Below are 23,565 nucleotides of genomic sequence, written 5' to 3' on the forward strand. Positions count from 1 at the left end.
TTGGTCTCCCATGGATATGTGCTGCTCCCTGTTCAGTCCCTCAGACCTCGCTGTGCTCTGCAGGCTCCTGGCAGCTGCTGGTACCTTTTGGGGAAGCTTTTCTCGTGGTGACACGGCCCCGGTGCAGCAACAGTGGAGTTTGGTAATTGACGTGGGCAAATGTGCTCTCTTCCCCAGAAGCAACTCAATAAACTCGACAAACTACCAGGGTTCTTCCCTGCTCAGCTGACTGTGAGCTCCAGTGACCCATACAAACTACAGCAGGGAAATGCACTTCCTCCAGACGCTCTGCTCCCTGGAGGGCGTGTGGCTGAGCCACCGAGGGCTGGGGGACAGGACCCCTGGCTGTGTTTGCTGCTGGGATGAGAGTGCCATTGCAACGGGCTGTGAGATGAGCGAGGAGCACACTGAGAACGTCCGGGGACTGGCTTGGGGTGTCAGTTCCTTCTACCCTTAGCTCAGCTGACCATTGGGCATGGCTTCCTGGTGAGGGTTCTCCTGCCTCTGGGGAGAGGCTGTGCCCTTGAGGCTAACGTGAACAGAATGGGGTTGGGTCTGGAGATGGGAACTTGTGCTGGGTACCAAGATCTGGGCATGAGGGCTCGTGGTGGATCCCCCACAGCTTCTCAGGGGATGCTCAACTCTCTTTTTCTGTCTCCAGCTCTAAATCAGGCAGCTCTACTCTTTTCTGAGTAGAAGCTTTGACGATCAGTCTCCCTCCCTCGACCCACAGCTCCTGGAAGGGGCATCCTCGTGGCCCTGGGCCATAGCTGGATGGATTGGGGGTGGCCATGTGACCCACACTGGACCGATCAGTTGTTGGGACTCTACACGCATGTTGGTTACAGAAGGCCCCACAGGCTTGGCTCTCCTGGTAGAGACTGGGGAAAAGCGTGTTCCAGCATCATCTCTCCCGCCTCTGTTGCTGCCTCTCCCACCTCCTTGCATCACTCTTATAAGATGTCCTAAGCCTCGCACGTCTGCACGCCTCCATCCGCATGTGCTCTGGTCTGACTGGGACACAATCTAAGAGAAGTCTGGGCCCCGGCCCCCAAGGTGACCACTCCCTGCCCCCAGCTCAAGTCTCTGTTGCTGCAGATAGACCTGAGATCCAGCCTGGAGACCTGATGGCTCCCATACCCGAAGATGCTAAAGTCAGCTCCCACCAGGCTTGGCCCAGAAACAGGGCACCAGCTTCAGGAGCTTGGTGACCAAGGTGTGCTCACTTGCTACCTAGACCCTCCCTCCTTCCTGGTTCCAGTCTCCGTCTCTCCCTGTATTTGAATCTGGGCTCAACGGTTAAGTAGCTGTGAAATGTAGGCATGTGCTGGCAGTTCTCTGAGCCTCAGTTTCTCCATCTGTGCAATGGGATACCTGTGCTCTTGCATATAATGTGTCCAGGACTACTGACACACAGCAGGTATCTTGCAAATGGGAACTATTTTACTCCCTTGCTTAGATTCGAGAAGAGAGAAGATGGGGTCAGTGCCTTGAACCCGATACTCCAGAGAACACTGGGGGATTAAGCAGACCCCAGCACAGCCTGGCCTCATCTCCCTGGGGAATAAGGATGCCCGTATTTACTGTGGTGATAGCATGTGTAGGGCCACTCTGTGGCCCCCAGTGTCACCAGGACACTTGGCGGTCACCTCCCACCGCCACCTCCGGCAGCCCCAGCCTGGCCTCCATCAGCTCTGCCTCCTCAGCCTTGCCCAGCTTCTGCCTGTCACTGCAGACAGGACTTGGGAGAAGGGACCTGCCCTCATTCCAGGGAGGGAGGCAATGCCTGACTTCTGGAGGCCTCTGGGGATTACATTTGGATAATGCTTCTCATCCAGAGGCAATGTTTGCAGATAGCTGATGGAGGAGACTCCCACGCCAGCCTTTGCCTGCCACTCGACTGCCATTCTGAGTCTGAGCATCCTCAACGCTCCTTCTCCTCCTCCACGAGGCAGCTAGCCAGCCCCGCCTGATGGTTCAGCAGCTCTGAAGCCATAGCTGAGGGAGTGAGTGTCCCAGGTGGCTGGAGAATGGGTGGGCTAAACTGTCCTGGGGATTGTGATGCTAAGGTCAGCAAGGAAGCTATCCTAGAGTCAGATGAGCTGGATTCTCATTTTGCCACCACATGCATGGGCTCTGTGACCTAAAGGATGTTGCTTTCCCTCTCTGAGCCTCTCTTTCCCCAGGGTGCATCTTACAGTGTGACTGCGGTGATTAAGGTGACGCTCATAAACTCCTGCTGAGCCTCCAAGACACAGCAACCATCATTCGTGGCCAGGTCATACTTCCGTGCAGCAAGGGAACTAACATTTACTGAATCCAGCACAGTTTGGGGCAGAGTTAAGCATGTGGGCCCTGGAAGGCACTTAACTGGGTTCAAGTCTCAGCTCTACACTTCCCAGCTGTCTAACTCTGGGCTAGTAACTGACCTGCTTTGCGTCTCAGTCTCCCCATGTATTTAATATGGATAACAGCACCCTGCTCATAGAACTCTAGGTGGTCTACATGAGATAATGGGCTTACAAGCTCTCAGTACAGGATGCGGCATGTACTAAATGCTCAAGAAACATTCACTCTGATGGATGAGCCAAGAGGTGCCAATGCTGTCCATATACTCTCTGAACAGCAAACCAGAGACCCGGCCATGATGTAGAGTGCCGGGAGCCAGCGTGAGGAATTCCACCCGTGACAAGGTCATGCGGCAAGAGCTCTGATGGCAAGACTAATCAGACCTCAGGTTTTCCCCCTGGAATTTTCCTGAGCATCCACACCCCCCAAAATAAGAATCTGCCAGCCTCAGTACTCTGCTTTTCCACTCTTCTGATATTCTCTGGAAAAAGTCAACTCAGGGCTTTAGTCTTCTGCATTTGAAAGGGATGTTTCAGTTAAAACCCCCTCTGATAGCTCTCTAGCTTGCCTAACAGGTTCCCCAGACTTCTTACAGCCTGTGAATTGCTTACAGCCCCCAACTGCGACAGGCACAAAGCTTAAAAGCATCTTAAAGATACAGAGCCTTTTCTAAAGTTAAAAATCATATTGGTGACGGGTTTTCACTGTTGGTTCAAGGATTGCTGCCAGACCTCCATATTCTTTATCTTTTAGGCACCTGGAAGGATGCTACTCAATGTAAGCAGGATGTAGAAAAAGATACATAGTAGTTTTGATGTTAGCAACACTAGACTTTTGAATTAATTGCTTCTCTTTTGCTGTAAATCACTGTACTCCCTCTATTTGTTATAAGTTGTTGTATCTTTGCTGTGTAAGAATGTAACTTTATTTAGTGCTTTCTGAGAGTGGCACCAGACTTCGGGAAGATCAAAACAAATAAGTCTTCTAGTTAACAAACCCTTATCAGAAAAAAGGTTGTAAAATGCTAATTGGCCCTTTTGGCTGGAAGATGATGTAAATTACCTAAGACTTGTGTATACAATTAGGTATGCAGAGAGAGAAGCCTGGTTTTGATAAGAGTCTGGACTGCTAACGCTGCACAACTTTGTGTTACCCATTGATCCCCATGTTTTATCAAAAGTATAAAAGGCCTTCTGAACAACAGGGGCCGGAGCTAGTTGCTGGACTGGTTTCCCCCATGTCTCTCTCTCTTTCCTCTCCTCTTCACTAATTTCAGGCTGAATCCCCATCTGGGGCACGGAGGCTCGCCAAGTCTACTTACTTGCCCTGGCTGTTAAGACCTGCGTGAAAGGGAGCCTAAGGTGAGGCACCCTTAGATATTCAAGCGAGCGCCGGTGGCCCAACGTAGATGGTGCAAATTCCTTGTCTGGAATTTTATTGGTCTTCCGCATAATCCAAGTTATTAAGCCCTCTTCCTCCACTTAATTCTCCTACTACACTATTTCTTCCTAATCTAATCTTATATTTCTTATATCAATCAATAAATAAGTTTTTCTCACGCCAACGCTGTCCACCCTTCAAATTCCCTGGATCCACTGGGGCTGGACCCCGGCAGTAGAGCAGACACAAGGAGACAGGGGAGAGGAAGGAGACAGGAAGGAAGCCTTGGAAATGGGGGAGGGAAGGGTTCCTGGGTTATATCACTCACCCCCATCACACCTAAGCTGATGCCTTATATTCATGGTTTCAAGCGGCCGAAGTCCAGACCAAATCAGACTGGGGCAGAGAAGAAATTACTGGGGGCTGTCGTCACACCGTAGCTGGCTCCAGGGATGGCAGATCCAACGACTCAGATGCCATGGGCCCCTCTTTCCGGGCCCATCTCTGCTGTACTCTGTCTGCTGGCTTCTTCCACTCTTGCAGACGGCAGACTAGAGGCTGGCACTACGGCCACAATTACCAGCTCCCTGATTTACCCTCCTGACTTCACCTCCAGAGAGATAATCTCTTCCCTTGGGTCCAGTTAGAACAAGCTCACTGGGAGCCTCTGAGTAGTCTAGCTGGGGAATGTGTCCACTCCTGGGGTCTGGGGCATGGGCTCCTGCTGGAACCCCCAGGACTGATTTTGGGGACCACTCTCCCAAAGAAGGAGTGTGCTTGAAAGAAGGTAGCCAGGCACTGTGGCTGGAAGAGGCAGGGGCTTGGATGGAAACAGGGGCCAGGCTTCTTACTCCGGGTGTCAGGAAGGGCTTCTGTCAAGGCCAGGGAGAGGTACCCACAGCTGGCTGGGGGATTAACTCCCCAAAGTTGGTCTTGTTCTAGATCTCATTGTCTCCCTCTTTGCTGCATCCAGCCAAAGGTGAGCAGGGACGCCTGCCCCCACCACGCTGACCCTATTCTTACACCTGATCACCTGTCCCATTTCCTGTCCACATAGTCCACTGGGCTGGATGCTGACCCTGTACTTTGGCCAGCCTTGGCCCTGGGAAATGGACCCAGGCTCTGTGTGTACATGCAGATGCTGGTAGGGTTCAGCCATCTAGGTCAGTCCACCTGCTGGACTCAGGGCATCCTATGACCTGGAGATAACCTCACCAGATGTGTCTGCAATAAGGATCCACCTGACGGGAAAAGTCTCCCTGAGCTCCGTAAGTGCTGAGATGTTGACACCTTCTCTTTCCACCTGCTCCCCTCCTGTAATACTTGGCCTTATTCCTTCCCAGCTCCGCCTTCTCCCTGGCCTCAAGGAAGTTCCTAGACCACCAGCAGAGGCTAAACACACAGACTTCAAACAAACTTGAGTGTGAGAACTGACTCTTTCTCTCATTGCTGTGAAATATGAATAGTTGCCAAGACAGTACAGAAATTTCCTGGACACCCCTCCCCCAGCTCCCCCTAATATGAGCATCTTACATAACTATGATCCATGTATCAACCTAAGAAACCAACATTATGAAGTATGCATGGGCATAATTTTCTCTCTGGGCTTTTGGAGGTGATCTACCTAAAGCATTATCATCATTTTTATTGAACGATCACAGTCACATATGATTGAGTAACATTGCTTGGCATGAGGTCAGCACCAAAGAGCCTAGATCTACCTACGACCCTGCCTCCTTCGCCATCTGGCTTCCAGGAAGTGGCAGATGCTTCTCTCTACCACCACCTTCCTTCCTGAAACATATCCGTCCCTCAAACATTGCTCATTAACCGCCATGAAAGCAGCAGTCACACTGCTCCAGCAACTCACAGCCACTGATTGAGGGTGTGTGTGTGTGTGTGTGTGTGTGTGTGTGTGTGTGTGTGTGCGTGCACGTGTGTACACATGAGTGGTGAGTGAATGAACTGAAAGACTGTAAGTGTGAATTAACTGGTAAGCCAATGAGTGAATTAGTGACTTAATGAGTCAGCCAGTGAGTGAAGAAGTGTGTAAAATTGAGTAGATCACGCTCCCTGCTCCCTCAACTAATCCAATCAGCAGTGGCATAAATTTCTCATCTTTATTAACACAAGCGGGGGTTAGAATAGCACCGGGATAGTCACGGACCTCTAGCTGGGTGCGAAAGATAACTGTGTTCATTTTCTAGTGCAGCTTTCACAGATCACTGCAGATTCAGTGGCTTGAAGCAACACAGATTTATTTTCTGACGATTCCGGAAGTCAAAGTGGGCATCGCTGTGCCAAGGTCAAGGTGTCTGTGGGGCTGCACTCTCTCCGGAGGCTTTAGAGGTGAAATCTGTTGGCTTGCCTTTGCCAGCTTCTAGTAAGTCACCTTCGTTTCTCCTCCTGCAGTCTCTTTCCGTACCTTCAAAGCCACCGGTGCCGCCTCTTCAAGTCTCTCTGACCCTCTACGTCTGTCATCGCATCTCGGTCTCTAACTCTGAAGCGCCTGCTTTCCTCTTACAAGGACCCATGTGATTACATCGGGCCCACACGGATAATCCAGGATAATCTTCCCATCCCCAAACCCTTAACATAATCCTATCTGCAAAGTTCCCTTTGCCATGTAAGGTAATGTATTCACAGGCTTTGGGGCTTAGGACATGGACCTCTTTGTGGAGCCAGTTTTCCACGTGCCACAGGTGCCTTGCTCAGAGGGCAAGAGCAGCATGGATCCTCACCCCCCAGGAGGAACCGTGGCAGGGGAGGCAGGAGAGCGCATCATGGCAGTTACCATGTGCCTCTGCCAAATACTTTTTCGGGTTGCTGTTGTGACCTGGGAGTTTTAAAGTTCCCCAAAGCTGATGCTTGCCCCCAAATTTGAGAAACGCTGTGATGAGATCTGCCAGGAGCATACAACTGCTGCAAGTGAGGGTAAAAGGTGCTCCTAGGATTCCCGGAGAAGGATTAAGAACAGGGTGCCTCCACCGAGGAAACCAGAATTGAAAGAGACACATGTACCCCAATGTTCATCGCAGCACTGTTTATAATAGCCAGGACATGGAAACAACCTAGATGTCCATCAGCAGATGAATGGATAAGAAAGCTGTGGTACATATACACAATGGAGTATTACTCAGCCGTTAAAAAGAATACATTTGAATCAGTTCTGATGAGATGGGTGAAACTGGAGCCGATTATACAGAGTGAAGTAAGCCAGAAAGAAAAACACCAATACAGTATACTAACACATATATATGGAATTTAGAAAGATGGCAATGACGACCCTGTATGCAAGACAGCAAAAAAGACACAGATGTGTATAACGGACTTTTGGACTCAGAGGGAGAGGGAGAGGGTGGGATGATTTGGGAGAATGGCATTGTAACATGTATACTATCATGTAAGAATCGAATCGCCAGTCTATGTCCGACGCAGGATACAGCATGCTTGGGGCTGGTGCACGGTGATGACCCAGAGAGATGTTATGGGGAGGGAGGTGGGAGGGGGGTTCATGTTTGGGAATGCATGTACACCCGTGGTGGAGTCATGTCAATGTATGGCAAAACCAATACAGTATTGTAAAGTAAAATAAAGTAAAAAAAAAAAAAAAAAAAAAAGAACAGGGTGCCTCAACCCTGGGCACACATTCCTATCAGCTGGGGAGATGAAACCAAACAGCAAAGACGGTACAGAAATGTCCTGTGTACCCCTCCCCCAGCTTCTCCCCAAACTCGCATCTTACATGAAACCATGGGCCATGTAGCAAAACCACATTGGTGCAGCGCTACTGGTTCAGTGGAAGACTTCATCCTCATCTCCCCCAGGTTTCCCACCAAGGCCTCCTTTTGCTCCAGGATCCAGTCCAGTATTTCTTGGGCACAGAGTCATCCTGTCTCAGGATCTCCTCTAGTCTGTCAGTTTCTCAAGCTTTCCTTGTTTTCTCAAGACTTTGACACTTTTGTACTGATCAAGTATTTTGCAGACGGACCTTTAATTTGGGTTTTGATATTTTCCTCCTGATTACACCAGGATTATGGATTTGGGGGAAGAATACCACTGGGTGAGATGCTTTTATCACATTGTAGAAGGCGGGTATAATAATCAGTTGGTCTATTACCAAGAGCCTTCAGGTGGATCCTTGGTCACTGGAGCATCTGTCCCCTTCCTCCACTATAAAGATGTCACCTGTCCCTGTCCATACACTACTGATTAGAAGCGAGTCCCAAGTCTTGCCCACACTGCATGGGAGGGGCTGTGTCAGACACGCTACACCCATCCTCTCAGTTAATCCTCACCTTGATCATTTCACTCCACATCCAGCCAAGACTCTAACAAGCCAGACTTGCCAAAAGTCCCCCAGCTGCTACGTGGCAAAGCTCGCGTTGGAGCTCGGTGTCTGTCTGGCTCCAGAGGCCATGCTCTTTCCACTTCATGTTATCACTGCTGAGTGAAGAGGCTCTCACAGCCTCAGGTGGGGGCTCCATCCCAGCCTGCCTACACAAGTGTTTTTCAAATCTATCCCTGGATTGTGACCCATTCACAAGATCAGACTGTGGGGTGCATTTTATTTTTATTTATTTATTTTTGGCCAGGCCACGTAGCATGCAAGAATTTCCCAACCAGGGATCAAACCTGTCTGCCCTGCATCGGAAGGCATAATGTCTTAGCTACTTGACGGCCAGGGAAGTCCCAGGGGTGCATTTTAGAAAAGAAAAGAAAGTACGGGAGCTTACAAGAGTATAGAATGGAAAAGAAAAGAGTACATCACACACGTAACTAGTCTATTTTCATAAAACTTTTTTTTTTCCTGAAAACTTTATGTGCTCAGAGACTTTATAATGGGGGCAAAATAGCACCCCTACCCCCACTTCCCACGCAGGGTGGTCACAAGGATGAAACGAGACGATGTAGGTGATGTGCTTGGAACAGAAGCACCCACTAGCGGCATTGTATGTGTGTGCATGAATGGGTCATGGTACAGAATACATCAGGCTTCCCTTGTAGCTCAGTCAGTAAAGAACCTGCCTGTAGTGCAGGAGGCCCAGGTTCGATCCCTGGGTTGGGAAGATCCCCTGGAGAAGGAAATGGCAACCCACTCCAGTATTCATGCCTGGAAAATCTCATGGACAGAGGAGCCTGGTGGGCTGCAGTTCATGGGGTCGCAAAGAGTCGCATACGACCGAGCAACTAATGCTTACTTACTTATAGAATACATTTCCTATTGTAGACTGCAACCCAAAAGTCTGCAAATACTGCACTCACATCTCTAGACTGGAGTGGTCAGGCTGATGACCCTCAGCCCACACCGCCTGTGTTTGTGATGTTTTATGTGGGCACAGCCACTCATTCGTTTGGGTGTGGTCTCTGGCTCCTTTTGAGCTATGACGGCGGAGTTGAAAACTGACTTGCAACAGAAAATGTGTGGCCCATAAAGCCTGCACGTGGCCTCCAGAGCAGCGCCCCTGTCTGGAGGTCATCTCATAATACAAAGGACATTAGACACCTCTTCCTAGGCCACATGGCCTTGTCCTGCCTGCTCCTGGCTGGCACAGCAGCCCCTGCAGGCCCTTCTCCACTGTGGTACCGCCCAGCACACAGGCCTCCAGAGCTCCACACCCTTCTGCTTTGGAGGAATGCCTGCGCTTGCTTTATTTCTCCACCTCCACGGCTGTTTGCTGTCCATGTGGAAGGTTAGAAGCATGGCATACAGGTCAGGGGCCCAGAAGGCAACAGATGGCCACTCAAATCAGGATAATTTGAGGAGTGTTTAACAAAGCGGCTATTTACCAAGGGAAGGGCAAGGTGTTGGAAAGCCACAGGGGAGAGCAGAGGCCTCAGAGGCTAGTAAAGGTGGAGCTCTTACCCCCTCAGCTGGAGGGGGCAGGACAGGGAAGCTGGAAGGAGAGAGTCATTTAGAGAGGATGCTTAAGAGGAGTCAAGACTTGCAGCCCAGGGATGAGGTGCCAGCTCCAGGCAACCTTGCAGGGAGGGAGCCAGATCCCTCAGAGATCGCCTGTCGGGGTCCCATTGGCCAAACTGAAATGGAAGCCGGAGGGCGCAGGAGCCACTGATATGGTCCATATGGGTCAGCTTCCCAGGACACGCAGCAGGCAGGAAAGATGGAAAGGACAAACCTCAGATACCCATGCACACGGCATCAGTTGAGAAAGTCAGGTGCATTTACTCTTCCTGCGGCTCCACCAGACAAAGGAGTCCCCCTTCACCCAGCCAAGTCAGGAGTGTGGCCCCACCACCAAAGGCCACACTCCCTTCTCTTCCTAGATCTGCTGGGCTCTGGCAGACGGTTATCATGGGGCTGATGTTTCTAGATCTTAGCCTGATGGTGACGGGTGGAAGGTTGTGAACGGAGACAGAGATAAGCTGCTGGGGTCTTTGGTGCATCTGAGCTGAACCTGATGAACATGTATGAACATTAGACAAGTTCTTCTTCACAACCCATCCACTAAAGTCCAGCAAACAGATGAGCCAACCTCTAGCCTTGGGAGAAAGAACCAGAGTGGAAAAAAAGCTCCCTAGACTAAGAAGTGTCCCCAGAGTAACCTGTTCCCACAGGCCAGACCTCTCTGCCCCCACTGCTGGCCTGGATTGCTGGGGCTGGCATCTGGCATCCTACAGCCCTCCCACTCCAGCCACAAAATTACAGCAAGTCACTGGGATGGTGCTGCCTGGCCAGTAGAACACAATGACTCCACACTGCTGATCCCACAGATGAGACGTCACAGGCTTGGGAAGGGACTGGCTGAAGTAGCCCAGCTATACCGTGTTGCAATTTCGGGCTAGGAATTAGGCTTGAAGACTCTAGTCAATTTTACATAAGATGGAACTTGCAGTCAGTCATGGAGTCCTGGGAAAAGTCTTGGCAAAAATCCAAGATGTGCTCTAGGGACCTCCCTAATGGTCCAGTGGTTAAGAATCTGCCTTCTAATGCAGGGGACTCAGGTTCAATCCCTGGCCGGGGGACTAAGATCCCACATGTTGTGGGGCAACTGAGCTCACACACCACGACTAGAAAGAGCCCACGCGCTGCAACTAAGACCGACACAGTCAAATAAAGAAATGAAAATAATTTTTAAAAATGTGGTGGTCTAGTCTGAGGCAAGTTTGTCAGGCTCAGCTGCTGAGGCCAGGCACCCAGACCCCCGGCCACCAAGGCTGCAGTGTCTGGGCAGGCGCGATGCAGCACAGGCTTGAGCTGGGCTAATCGGTTCAGATCCAGACTCCAGCCTGTTAGTGGCTGTTCCACCTTAAATATGTTAATGTTTATGTTAATGAGGCTCAGTGTTCTAGCCCGTAAACTCGGTTCTATCAACAACCCCTGAATCATAGTAACTCCATGACCATTCAAGGAAGTACCCTGCAGTGTCCAAAGGTCAAGAAACGGCACTCTTCTTTTCTCTTCCCTCCAGTTGGAAGACGACTGGAATATTTGCAGCTTTTTCCCAAAACGCCAGAAGCTGACTAGGTTGAGTGTACCTGCTAGAGCTTTGCGCTCTAACCCCAAGAAACGGGGACCCCTGGGATGAGAACAGGGAGCCTCCTGTTAGGCCAAGGATTTTCTATCTCATTTTCATGGGCTCTGGTGTAATATTAGTAAAACCTTAAGATTCTCCTCCCTTCTTCCCCAATCCCCAACCCCATCCCCACCCAATTCATTTCAGAGAAAGGAAGAGTTCAGACTTAGAGGCCAAGTGCTTGGGTTTTATTTTAGGTAACTTTGCCCTGACAGGAACCGAGGCGCAGCTGTCATACCTGATTATTTTTAGAGTTACTACTAAACTCTTTGTATGGTAGGAGCTGCCCCTGTTCAAGGCAAATGGAAAAACTTCACATTTTATCATGACAGCTCTGGAGCCATCCACCTCCTCATGTTCATTATTTCCAGGCTGTCTTTGGAAAGGTTGAGGAGGCATCTTGACAACTGTACGGCGAGGAAGGCAGACCCTGTGGTTCGTTACTGCATCCAAAGGATGGAGAGCTCCCCACCTGAGCCCAGCACGCTGCCCCTAGGAAGCCAGGGAGAAAGACTGCAGGGGGCATGGTTGCTCTAGAGCCTTCCCTGGATAACCCATCATTTCCACGGGAAGCGAATGTGACCTCCAAGTAGCCAACCAATAAGAGCACCTGTATGCAAATGCCACCAGCACTGGCCTGGAGTGGCTGGCCTGTGAGTGACGTCACAGTCCCCTCTGACCCAACAATGCCACCACCACTGAAAAGGCTGACCCCTGCCCACAGCTCAGACAGACAGAAAATTTCACCGCCAGCAGAGCAGCTACTAAGTACTTCTGGAGTGTGGGGGACAAAGGTCTCTGCTGTTCAAATTACTGCGTCCAGAAAAGAAAATGAATTTATGAACATGGGAAAAAGAGATCACCTAAAGCCTAAGGCAAATGTCTCTTCTTACATCCACTTTTTGCTGAATTACAGAAACAAGTTCAAGGAGCAGCAGCCCAATACCTACCTTGGCTTTAAAGAGTTTTCTAGAAAGTGTTCGGAAAAATGGAGATCCATCTCAAAGCATGAAAAGGCCAAATATGAAGCCCTGGCCAAGCTCGACAAAGCCCGATACCAAGAAGAGATGATGAATTACCTAGGCAGGAGGAAGAAAAGGAGAAAGCGGGACCCCCACGCACCCAGACGGCCTCCATCATCCTTCCTACTCTTCTGCCAAGACCATTACGCCCAGCTCAAGAGTGAGAACCCAAGCTGGTCAGTGGTACAGGTGGCCAAGGCCTCGGGGAAGATGTGGTCTGCAAAGACGGATGTAGACAAGCAGCCCTACGAACAAAGGGCAGCTCTCCTGAGAGCTAAGTACCGAGAGGAACTCAGCGTCTACCGTAATCAATTCAAGCCCCGGAAGATGCGCTTGCAAGAGTTGGCTACGAACCAGTGCAGAGGGCTCGAGCAAGCTGAGTCAGACACAACCGATGGATCCAACTAGAAATAAAGGGCCATTCCGTGGTATGCCTGTCTCTGGTCTTGTGTTCGGTGTTAGAGTGGCCACGGCTGCCACTTTGGGAAATGAGTGAGTGGCAAGGTGCAGTCGAGATTGGGGTTTGGGAACTGACCCTGGGAGGGGATGGCTGTGGGAGAAGCAGCTACAGTGTCTGAAGAGGTGTGTGGCCAGTGTTTGCTGCGCTTGGCTTGTGCAGGTGGGGTGGGGTTTGGGGGTCTCCAGGTATACAGAAGCTAGGAGTCCTAGGGGTAGGAGCATCTGGGTCCCAAGTGGTTCTCCAGGGTGGAGGACCTTGCTCACAGAGTGCAGTGCCCAATCTCCAGACCTACTGCCCTCCTCACCAGGAGGGCAAAAGGGCCTGATGTCCAGGCCAGGTTTCCAATTCAGGCCCCAGCAGAGGATGGGAAACTGGAGTTTAGGTGGGCCTTAGGGGAGTCAGTGTCTGCAGGGATTCCAGAACTGGTCCTCCAGCAAGTCTTAGATACTATTTGTGGGCCAGGATGAGACCTCAGGGGTGGTCCCCATTCTATTCACTAGGGTGAAGCTTGAGGTTGATTTTACAAAAATAGCTTATCTGACTCTGCCTGAGTACTATGAGCTGAAGAAAACCCTTTCCTCGACATTTTCGTGGGCATCTACCGGGTGAATCTTCTGTGGACGCAAGCATAACCCACAGGGTGGACACTTGTTGCCTTTATGATCACTCAGAACCCTTTTCTTTTCCTCCTGCTCACAGCACACAACCTCCATCCTGATCAAGACTGGACACAGTGATTGGCTCACTGGTGGGCACATGATCCAAGTTGGTCCAATCAGAGCAGATCTCAGGACTTGTATAAGGAGTCCTAGGGGAAGATGCTGTCCTGGGGGCTGTAGGCAGTCATTTGCCTCATTCTTAGGCCAAAATGTTAGTCCCTTTGGCTTCTCTTTGAGTGAAGATAAGCCCACATGTTTTAGTTTTTATCTAAGATGGTATGAGTTAGGTTTTCCGCCACTTAAAATGAGTCAAGACTGGTCCTTGAATACAAATGGGATTGCACTGTGTCTAACTGTATTTTCCAGGCGGCAATACACTGTGGGCAACATTTCCTGCCAATCTAAGTTGATATGGGTTGTTTTGAAATGGTCCTTGACTTCTGATAGCAGAGACCGCAAAACTGCTGCTTTTGTCGCCAGCTCATGCACACAACAGACTACCCTAATTCCACCTCTAACCCCTATTCCATGAGGGATTTGTATCTTTGTAACCTGCTGTTGTTTAAACTTTTACTCATGGAACAAAAGTAAAAATACATATTTTGGAATAGTCTTTTCAAACTGGGTCATTTCTCACCCTTTAGAGGGTAAGAAGTAACATGGTGGAGTGACTTAGAAATTCAGGGTCTGGAATCAGGCCGAATTATTTATGAAGGGCTCCCCTGGGCCAGACCCTGTGCTGGGGACCAGGTGGCCCAATGCAGTCTACTGTTGAGTTCCTGCCTTCACGGGAGGGCTGGACACAGGCATAAACCCCAGGCCTGCAAGAGACTGCACAAAGAGCTAAGGGCGGCGGGACTGAGGACCACTACCAAGGCAAGTGCTGAAGTCTGCCCAGAGGAAGCAGCTTTCTCCTCCTCAGCAAACTTGTACTCGGGCTGGCAAATTTTCCCATCCCCCCTTCCCATTCCCTAAGCTGCTGTTCCAACTTGGCTCTGCTCCCCCTCCAGCCCAACCTCCAGTGTCTCAGGAGACACCCTCATTTTCTGCTTCACTGGCAAAGTTGAGACTGTCAGTTTTCTTCTTTCTCAACTTGAAAGCCACAGCCATTGTTTCTCCTGGTCTTAAGCCTCATAGCAAGAACCTTCTTGCTCGCCTCTTCCCCTCCCTGCCTCGGGCCCTTGTTCCTCATTGTAAAGATGCTGACTCTCTAGCCTCTAGCTTCAGTGTCCTGACACAAGTGGTTTCGATCACTGGCAGGACCTTGGGCCAGTAAGTTCTCCCCCTTCTGTCTCGGATTTCTCATCTGCGCAAAGGGGATGATGCCTGCCTTGCAGGCGGTTTTAGCGATTAAATGATGTAATGCATGTAAAAGCATTTGGCATGGTCCTGAGCACACAATAGGTTCTGTGGCAGATCCTCTAGAGTGGCGGCTATTGCATGATTCCCCTCTCCTGGGGTTCATACCCTGGTGTGACCCCTTCCCATGAAATGTGGGCAGAACCTGCGACTTGCCTTTAACCAACAGAACCAGGGCAGAGGACATGGGATGTGACTTCCGAGATTATGCCATGGTATGTAAAATTCTATCCTGCGGGTTGATTTGCTCTAAAGATCTTCTTTGCTGGCTTGATGAGGCAAGTGGCCAAGCTGGGAAAGCCCGTGTGGCAACAGGCTGTGAGGAATCTCTAGGACCCGAAGGTGCCACAGACCAGCAGCCAGCAGAAAAATCAAGAGTCAAGAAACTAGTGCAGCAACCTCACGAACAGAGTAAGTGTATCCTTCCCCAGATGAGCCTCCAGAGGAGAACTCAGCCCTGGCTGACACCTCGAGAACTTGCTTGGCCTTATGAGATGTCAAGCAGTGGACCCAGCTAAGCTATTAGGAGATTCTGACCCACAGAAATGATGGCATAATGAATGTAGGATGTTTTAAGGCAACAAGTTTGCGGTAATTGGCTATACAGCAGCAGATAACCAACACAGTACTCATTAAATGACAGCCTCCTTGCATTCTAAAAGGAGCCATCTTTAACCTTCTTTCTCCTTCCAGCCTCCACCCTACTTGTTTAATTTCTTTTCCTTTGTTTCTGAACTCTTGAACGGGGAGGAGGGCCCCCCAGGGGCTAATTAGATCCTGACCTGTACCACTCTGCTGTGGTTCCAGTTAGGCTGTCTCGTTTCCAGCCTGGTTTGTGGGCTCTTGGTGGGCAGTGGCTGTGCGGCCCACCACGGTCTTCTCTGGGAGGAAGGCCCCCGCAGAGCTGGGCCCCAGCCCTCATGCCACCCTGTTCTGCTTTCCTGTGTGATTAATTATGCGAATGAGGGTGGCCAAGTCAGAGCTTTGACAACGGCTTGCAGTACTCCTGCTGAAAACTAACTCTATTAACATTCCTTTATGAAAAAGCCGGCAGGAGGGTGTGAATTTGCTGGCTTCTAATGACTGGAATGGAATGACAGTGTAGGCAGGGAGGGTAGAGGGGGAGAAGTAGGGGGAGCCTGGGCCTAAGATTATGGGGGAGAGGAAAAGCAGGCGGAAAGCCTGGTGTGGTGCTCGCATTCCCCTCAGACCCTCAAGGCTGGACTCGTGTGCCCCTGCCCTCTGCCCTCAGGAAGAAGGAGACCAAATCTTTGGGCCCATGGCTGTCTAGATGCCTGAATCACTCCACTCTGAACCTTCTCTCCCAGAGCATTTTCGTTCATTTATTCAGCAAATATTCACATAAATCTTATGCCAGCGACATACCAGGAGCTATTCTAGTGCTAGAGGCAGCAGCATCCCTGATCTCTCATAAATATGTAAACAAGTCAACAAATAAACACACCAGGTCATTTTTTTTGAGAGTGTCAAATGCTCTGAAGAAAATAACCTAGGGTAATGAGATAAATCATGACAAGTGGGGTTGCGGCCACTTTAAATGGGTGTTCAGAGAAGATGACATCTGTGTTTGAGAGAGGAGATATATATATATATCTACACACACACACACACACACACACACACACACACACACACACTTATGGCCGATTCGTGTTGCTGCCCAGCAGAAACCAATAAAACAATGCAAAGCAATTATCTTCTAATTAAAAATTTAAAAAATAAAGGACAAGAAGGAGCCAGTCTTGCCAGGGTCTTAGGGAAGAGCTATTCAAATAGAAGGACAGCAAGTGCAAAGATCCTGAGGCAGGAATGGGCTTGGCATATTGGACAGAAGGGAGGCTGGAATGACTAGAGGGGTGAGTGAGTGGGCAGATGAGGTTGGAGAGGGACAGGCCTTGGCAAAGACTCTATGGTGAAACCTCAGTGCAAAGAGGAGTCAAAGAGGCTTTCCTGCTTCCATTCCACTTCTGGCTAAGTCATTCTGGAGCTTACCAAGTCCCACTAAGGGGATGCTGGTCCCTCCAAGGTCTGCAAGAGAAGGAGGCAAGGCCAGCACATGCCAAATGTATGGCACCCCTCCCTTTCATGAAGTGAAAGTCACTCAGTCATGTCCAGCTCTTTGCAACCCCATGGACTCCACAGTCCGTGGAATTCTCCAGGCCAGAACACTGGAGTGGGTAGCCATTCCCTTCAGGAGCCTCCACCTGCTCCTCCTGGGAGAGTTCTCAGCTAAAAACCAAATGTGGAAGCTATGAAACTTCTCTCCTATGATTCATTTTCTCAGAGATGGGAGGAAGGGCAGACGAGGATGGCAAAACATTCTAGGGGAACACTGCTTCCTAGGGCTCAGATTTTCAGGTGGTGCAGCTCCGACTAGACCAGTGGTTCTCAGCTTTGAGCCTTCATCAGAATCACCCCAGACCTCATTCAGACACAGAATGCTGGGTCCCACCCCTAAAGTTTGAGTCCATTTTTCTGGGAGTGGGGCCTAACATGTGCATTTCTGTAAGTTCCCCGGTAATAGTATGCTGCTGGTCCCAGGATCACAGAGTTCTTTTCTCTCATGCAGCCCTGGCATTTACGCTGATGAGGAGGCATCACTGATCTGCCAAGTGAGTCTTAGAGGAAGGGCTGACCTGCTCTCCTCTCTTCTCCCCCACCTCCCTGTCCCACCCCTTCAACCCTGGCTGCAAAGTTTACTCAGGTCTCCTCTTCAACGGGTTCATCAGTAACAAAGGTGAGAGGCTAATTCTCATCTGTCTGTCTTCTTCATCTGCCAACTGATTCTGAACTTGGCAAAAGAATATGTATGGGCGTCGATGTGTACACAAATATATGGGCTTCTCTGGTGGTGCAGCGGTAAAGAATCCACCTGCCCTGCAGAAGCTGCAGGAGACAGGAATTTGATCCCTGGGTTGGGAAGATCCCCTGGAGGAGGACATGGCAATCCATTCCAGTATGCTTTTCTAGAGAATTCCATGGGCACAGGAGCCTGGCAGGCTACAGTCCATAGGGTCGCAAAGAGTCAGACAAGTGACATGACTAAAGTGACTTAGCATGCATACACGTGCGTGCACACATATACACACATACACACATATAGATTGGGCTTCCCTCAAACCACAACAGAGAAGCTGATCCCAGTTGCAAACAATGATCGATTAGCACCTGGGCCACACAGAAGTATTGGGATCTTAGCATTAACTTCAGTCTTCACTAAAGCATCAGCTGCTTGGGGACCAAAAGGTCCAGTTTCTGGGCCTATGGGACTGAGGATCAAGTCTGTGGCCAGGGTGAGGTCACAGAGTGAAGTCACAAAGCACTGGCACCCTTCTGTCCTGTCCTGCACCGCTAGTCACAAACCCACAAACAATCACAAACCCACAAACAACACCTGCATCTCTAGTCACAAACCCACAGACACCACCTGCACCGCTAGTCACAAACCCACAATCAGAAACCCACAGACACCACCTGCACCTCTAGTCACAAACCCACAAACGATACCTGGAGAATAAATGAAATGTCTGGGACACCGCTGTAAATGAAGCCTGGTATGTGACAAGTGCCCAGTGGATGGGGTTGCCTGCCCTGGTCTCTAATGAATGGCTTAAAGAAGGAGAGAACAAAACACAGAAGAGCTGCTCAGGCAAGAGAAAGAGCTCGGCTAAAGGCCAGAAGGGGGTCATGTGATCCTGCAAACTGGCCTTGGCCTCGGGTGGATCAGCGGCGATGCAGTGAGCACTCTCAGGCGGCCATCTGCTCATAAGGGTTGCCTTGTACCAGCCCCGCTCCTCTGCTGCCCTCTCCAGTTCCTGCACTGCCCCACTGGCTGAGCGGCAGCTGGATGGCAGACAGTGGGGGGGTGGTTTCGGCGGCTGGGCGTCCCGACGGGAGGCTGACGTGGCATAATCCAGCCACTGCCGCCTTGCTAGTGCACTTTCGCCCACATTCAGCTCCTGAAGGGGTTCCCGGTGAGCCCTGCCTCCTCGCGTTCACACCCTTGTGTGATTCCTCCCTTTGAGTGTGGGCTGGACTGAGTGAGTCCCTTCTAATGAACGGAACAGGGAAAAAGCGATAGGATGTCACTTCTTCAGAAGGGACTAGACTATAAAAGACTCTCCTGGTCTCTCCTCTCTCTCTCTTTCTCGCTTACTTGAAGCAACTGACATGTTGAAAGCCACCCTGTAGAGAGGTCCACATGGCAAGGAATTCAGGGAGGCTTCTGGCCAGCGCCCAGCAAGGAACTGAGGCCCTCAATCAGACAACCTGCAAGGACCTGAATCCTGCCAGTAACTGAGTAAGCCTGGAAGTGGATCACTCCCCAGCTGCCATAGATACCTTTATTGCAACTTTATGATCGGCCCAGCTAAGCTGTACCAGGGTCCTGACCCATAGAAATTGAGATAATGCATGTTGTTTTATGGCACTAAGGTTTGGAGTAAATTATTACAAACTGAAATAGATAATGAACACAGATTTTAGTGTCAAGAGAGAAGCAGTGTCATGAAAAATATCTCAGAAAGTGAGATGGCTTTGGAACCAGATGGTGGGCAGAGGCTGGGAGTATTCTGAGGAGCTTATTAGAGAAACCAGAACTTTGAGGATGCTGCTGGGAAAGGGTCAAAGGAAGTGAGGAACATCTTACTGGAAGCTGGAGAAAGGGGACCCTTGTTATGCAGTGAAGGAAAGCTTGGCAACAATGTCATCTGCAGGGATATGGAAGGGCATGGGCCTCATCAACTTTGTGATCTGGCTTAAAGAGATAGCTAAGCAAAGGGGTGAAGGTACTACCTGGTTTCTTCTTGCTGCTTATGGAAACAGTGGCAGATTTTATTTTCTTGGGCTCCAACATCACTGTGGATGGTTACCGCAGTCATGAAATTAAAAAAATCTTTGTTCCTTGGAAGAAAAGCTATGACAAACCTAGACAGCATATCAAAAAGCAGAGACATCACTTTGCCAACAAAGGTCTGTCTAGTCAAAGTTATGGCTTTTCCAGTAGTTGTGTATGGATGTGAGAGTTGGACCATAAAGAAAGCTGAGCACTAAAGAATTAATTTTCAAACTGTGGTTCTGGAGAAGATGCTTGGACAGAAAGGAGATCAAATCAGTCAATCCTAAAGGGAATCAACCCTGAACACTCATTGGAAGGACTGATGCTGAAGATCTAATACTTCGGCCACCCGATGCGAAGAGCCGACTCATTGAAAAAGACCCTGATGCTGGGAAAGATTGAGGGCAAGAGGAAAAGGGGTGATAGAAGATGAGATGGTTGGATGGAATCACCAAATCAACGGACATGAGTTTGAGCAAACTCCAGGAGACGGTGAAGGACAGAGAAGCCTGGTGTGCTGCAGTCCATGGGGTTGCAAAGAATCAGACATGACTGAGCAACTGAACAACAGCAATGTGAGAAGAGAGATAAATGAGGGAAAGGTGGTGGGGAAGGAGCCAGATTTGATAGTTTGGAAAGCTCTCATCCTCTCAAGACAGCAAAGGATGCTAAAATTAAGAGATGGCTTTGAGCACTGTCAAGAAAAGGTGGTCTGGAGATAAAGCCAAGGGTGTGACTGTGCAACCTGTGGCTAAGATCTCAGGAAGATCAAAGGATTGTAGTATTATTCAGCCTCACAAAGGCCCTTTAAAGAGATCAGGGTGGGCTTTACAGATTCTCAAGATCAAACAGTAGGGCCTCTGGGGAGAGTATTAGCGTTGTCCCTTGGCCATCAAATGGACACCCAAGGTAGAGAATTTCAGTTCAAAGAAATTTGCAGTTGTGGTTTTTGTTGTAATAGAGTGAATCTCAAAGAAATTTACAGAAGACCCACGAAATTTTGGAGAACACTGTTATCAGAAGTATCACTGTCAGATCGGAACAGAAAGGACAGAGAGGGTGCAAAATAAAAAGAGGTCATTGGGCTCCCCAAATTCTCAGCAGGAAGCCGGCTGAAGAAAAGCAAGCTTCAAACATACATTTCCTTTCATGAAGAAAACAGAAGGACGACTCAGAGGGAGAAACCAAAGGTAGAGCTGAATACTCTCAGATTTTGAAACTAATCAAGAAACTTCCAATATGTTCATTGGTGGATTTCAGAATTGTTATGGGCCAGGGACTTTTCTCTGCCTCACTTTCCCCTCTTGTGAGTAAGAATGTCCAAACCCATGGCCCTGTGCTTGTTCCACCACTGTGTGTCCCGTGTGTGGGGACAGAGAACTTGTCCATCTGGTTTTGCAAAGCTATAGCTCTAGACTAACAATATTCTAGGACCTGTACTTAAGGAACTACACCACGTCCATCCATACCTGAACTTGATTTAGATGGTGCGATTCTGGACATTGAGCCAATGCTTTCATGGGATGAGGCTTTTGGGGCGCCTTGGGAAGGATTAACAGTATTTTGCATGTGGAAAGGCCATGAAGTCATTGTAGGATGGGGGCAGCTTGCAGTAGGCAGCTTTCAGTTCAGTTCAGTCGCTCAGTCGTGTCCAACTCTTTGTGACCCCATGAACTGCAGCATGCCAGGCCTCCCTGTCCATCACCAACTCCTGGAGTTCACTCAAATTCATGTCCATTGTGTCTGTGACGCCATCCAGCCATCTCATTCTCTGTCATCCCCTTCTCCTCCTGCCCCCAATCCCTCCCAGCGTCAGAGTCTTTTCCAGTGAGTCAACTCTTCGCATCAGGTGGCCAAAGTACTGGAGCTTCAGCTTCAGCATCATTCCTTCCAAAGAAATCCCAGGGTTAATCTCCTTCAGAACGGACTGGTTGGATCTCTTTGCAGTGCAAGGGACTCTCAAGAGTCTTCTCTAATACCACAGCTCAAAAGCATCAATTCTTCGGCACTCAGCTTTCTTCACAGTCCAACTCTCACATCTATACATGGCTACTAGAAAATCAATAGACTTAACTAGACGGACCTTTGTTGGCAAAGTAATGTCTCTGCTTTTGAATATGCTATCTAGGTTGATCATAACTTTCCTTCCAAGGAGTAAGTGTCTTTTAATTTCATGGCTGCAATCACTATCTGCAGTGATTTTGGAGCCCAAAAAGATAAAATCTGACAGTGTTTCCACTGTTCCCCCATGCATTTCCCATGAAGCGATGGGACCAGATGCCATGATCTTCATTTTCTGAAGGTTGAGCTTGAAACCAACTTTTTCACTCTCCTCATTCACTTTCATCAAGAGGCTTTCTAGTTCCTCTTCACTTTCTGCCATAAGGGTGGTGTCATCTGCATATCTGAGGTTATTGATATTTCTCCCGGCAATCTTGATTCCAGCTTGTGCTTCTTCCAGCCCAGAGTTTCTCATGTACTCTGCATATAAGTTAAATAAGCAGGGTGACAATATACAGCCTTGACGTACTCCTTTTCCTATTTGGAACAAGTCTGTTGTTCCATGTCCAGTTCTTTAGAAGTGACTAAACGATTTTTGTCTCCTGGCATTCATACCCTTGTATAACCCTCTCCCCTTATGTCTATGTAGATTTCAGAGAAGACGGGGCTGGTCAATTGGAGGTACAGGTACACACCAGTTCTGTCCGAAGGAGGAGCTCAGTGCTTCTCATAAGTAGAATACAGCAAAAGTGATGAGCAGCTGATTCTGAGATTAGGTTATAAACGACCATGATTTCTGTCTTCTCTGTCTTGGACTCCTTCTGATGAAGGCAAAAGCTGTGTTGAAAGCTGCTCTATGGAAAGGAACTGAGGCACTCTCTGGTCAACAGCACTGGGGACATCAAAGTCCTTCAAACCACCCCGATAATAAGCTTGGAGCAAACCTTTTCCCCAGCAGAGCTTTGAGATGATCAGCACCCGGGAAGGCTCCTTGATGGCACTGTCATGAGAGTCTGGCTGAACCACACCCAGGCTCCTACCACACAGACAAGGGGAGATGAGAAACATGGCTTCAAGCGGTAAGCTTTGGGGTAATTTGTTACACAGGAAATAGATACTTAGTGCCCCCACCCCAAGGTCCTGTGCTACAACACTTCCTCCAGAAATACTCTCACACTCTCCTCAGGACCTTTGCACATGCTGCTCCAGGCTGAACTCCTCCTTCCTACCTTCGAGGTCTGGTAAATTTCCACTTGTCAGACAAGACTCAGCTCAAATGCCCCTTCCTCCAGGAAGCCCTCTTGGACCCTTTCACCCTACTTGGTGCTCCCATATCACATCCTCATCTTGTTCATATCACATCTAGTGTTTGCCTCAACTTGTGCAGGAGAGTGGGGGCCTTGCCTTATTCAGCCTGCTACTGAGTCGCTTCAGTCATGTCCGACTTGGTGTGACCCCACAGATGGCAGCCCACCAGGCTCCCCCGTCCCTGGGATTCTCCAGGCAAGAACACTGGAGTGGGTTGCCATTTCCTTCTCCAATGCAGGAAAGTGAAAAGTGAAAGTGAAGTCGCTCAGTCGTGTCTGACCCTCAGCGACCTCATGGACTGCAGCCCACCAGGCTCCTCCATCCATGGGATTTTCCAGGCAAGAGTACTGGAGTGGGGGTGCCATTGCCGTCTCCATTATTCAGCCTAGTGCCCTTAAAAATCTCACAGTGCGTCACATGCAGTAAAATAATACTATAAAACTGTGATTTATGCACCTGTATGTACCATGCCTGGTAGTGCTTGAGGTCATTTGCATGTAATGTGTGAGTGCGTGCTCAGTCGCTTCAGTCGTGTCCAACTCATTGTGACCCCATGGACTGTAGCCCGCCAGGTTCCTCTGTCCATGGAATTCTCCAGGCAAGAATACTGGGGTGGGTTCCCTTCTCCAGGGGA

The 23,565-nt window shown here is 49.5% G+C and overlaps 2 protein-coding genes across 3 annotated transcripts in view; one reads left to right on the forward strand and one right to left on the reverse strand.

Annotated features, from left to right (window-relative positions):
- The window catches only part of CSMD2 (CUB and Sushi multiple domains 2), a 683,354-nt gene that overhangs the window by 351,110 nt on the left and 308,679 nt on the right, over positions 1 to 23,565 (reverse strand). The gene's annotated exons all lie outside the window — the stretch shown is intronic.
- HMGB4 (high mobility group box 4) lies at positions 12,012 to 12,717 on the forward strand. Its single transcript, XM_004001782.5, has one exon. The coding sequence runs from the start codon at positions 12,104 to 12,106 to the stop codon at positions 12,692 to 12,694; it is 591 nt and encodes a 196-aa protein (XP_004001831.4). The 5' UTR covers positions 12,012 to 12,103; the 3' UTR covers positions 12,695 to 12,717.

This window comes from Ovis aries, chromosome 1, assembly GCF_016772045.2.
Source record: "Ovis aries strain OAR_USU_Benz2616 breed Rambouillet chromosome 1, ARS-UI_Ramb_v3.0, whole genome shotgun sequence".
In the NCBI taxonomy this organism is placed as follows: Eukaryota; Metazoa; Chordata; class Mammalia; order Artiodactyla; family Bovidae; genus Ovis; species Ovis aries.

Coding starts and splice junctions, on each gene's coding strand:
- HMGB4 (XM_004001782.5), top strand. CDS start 12,104: ATGAACATGGGAAAAAGAGATCACCTAAAGCCTAAGGCAAATGTCTCT.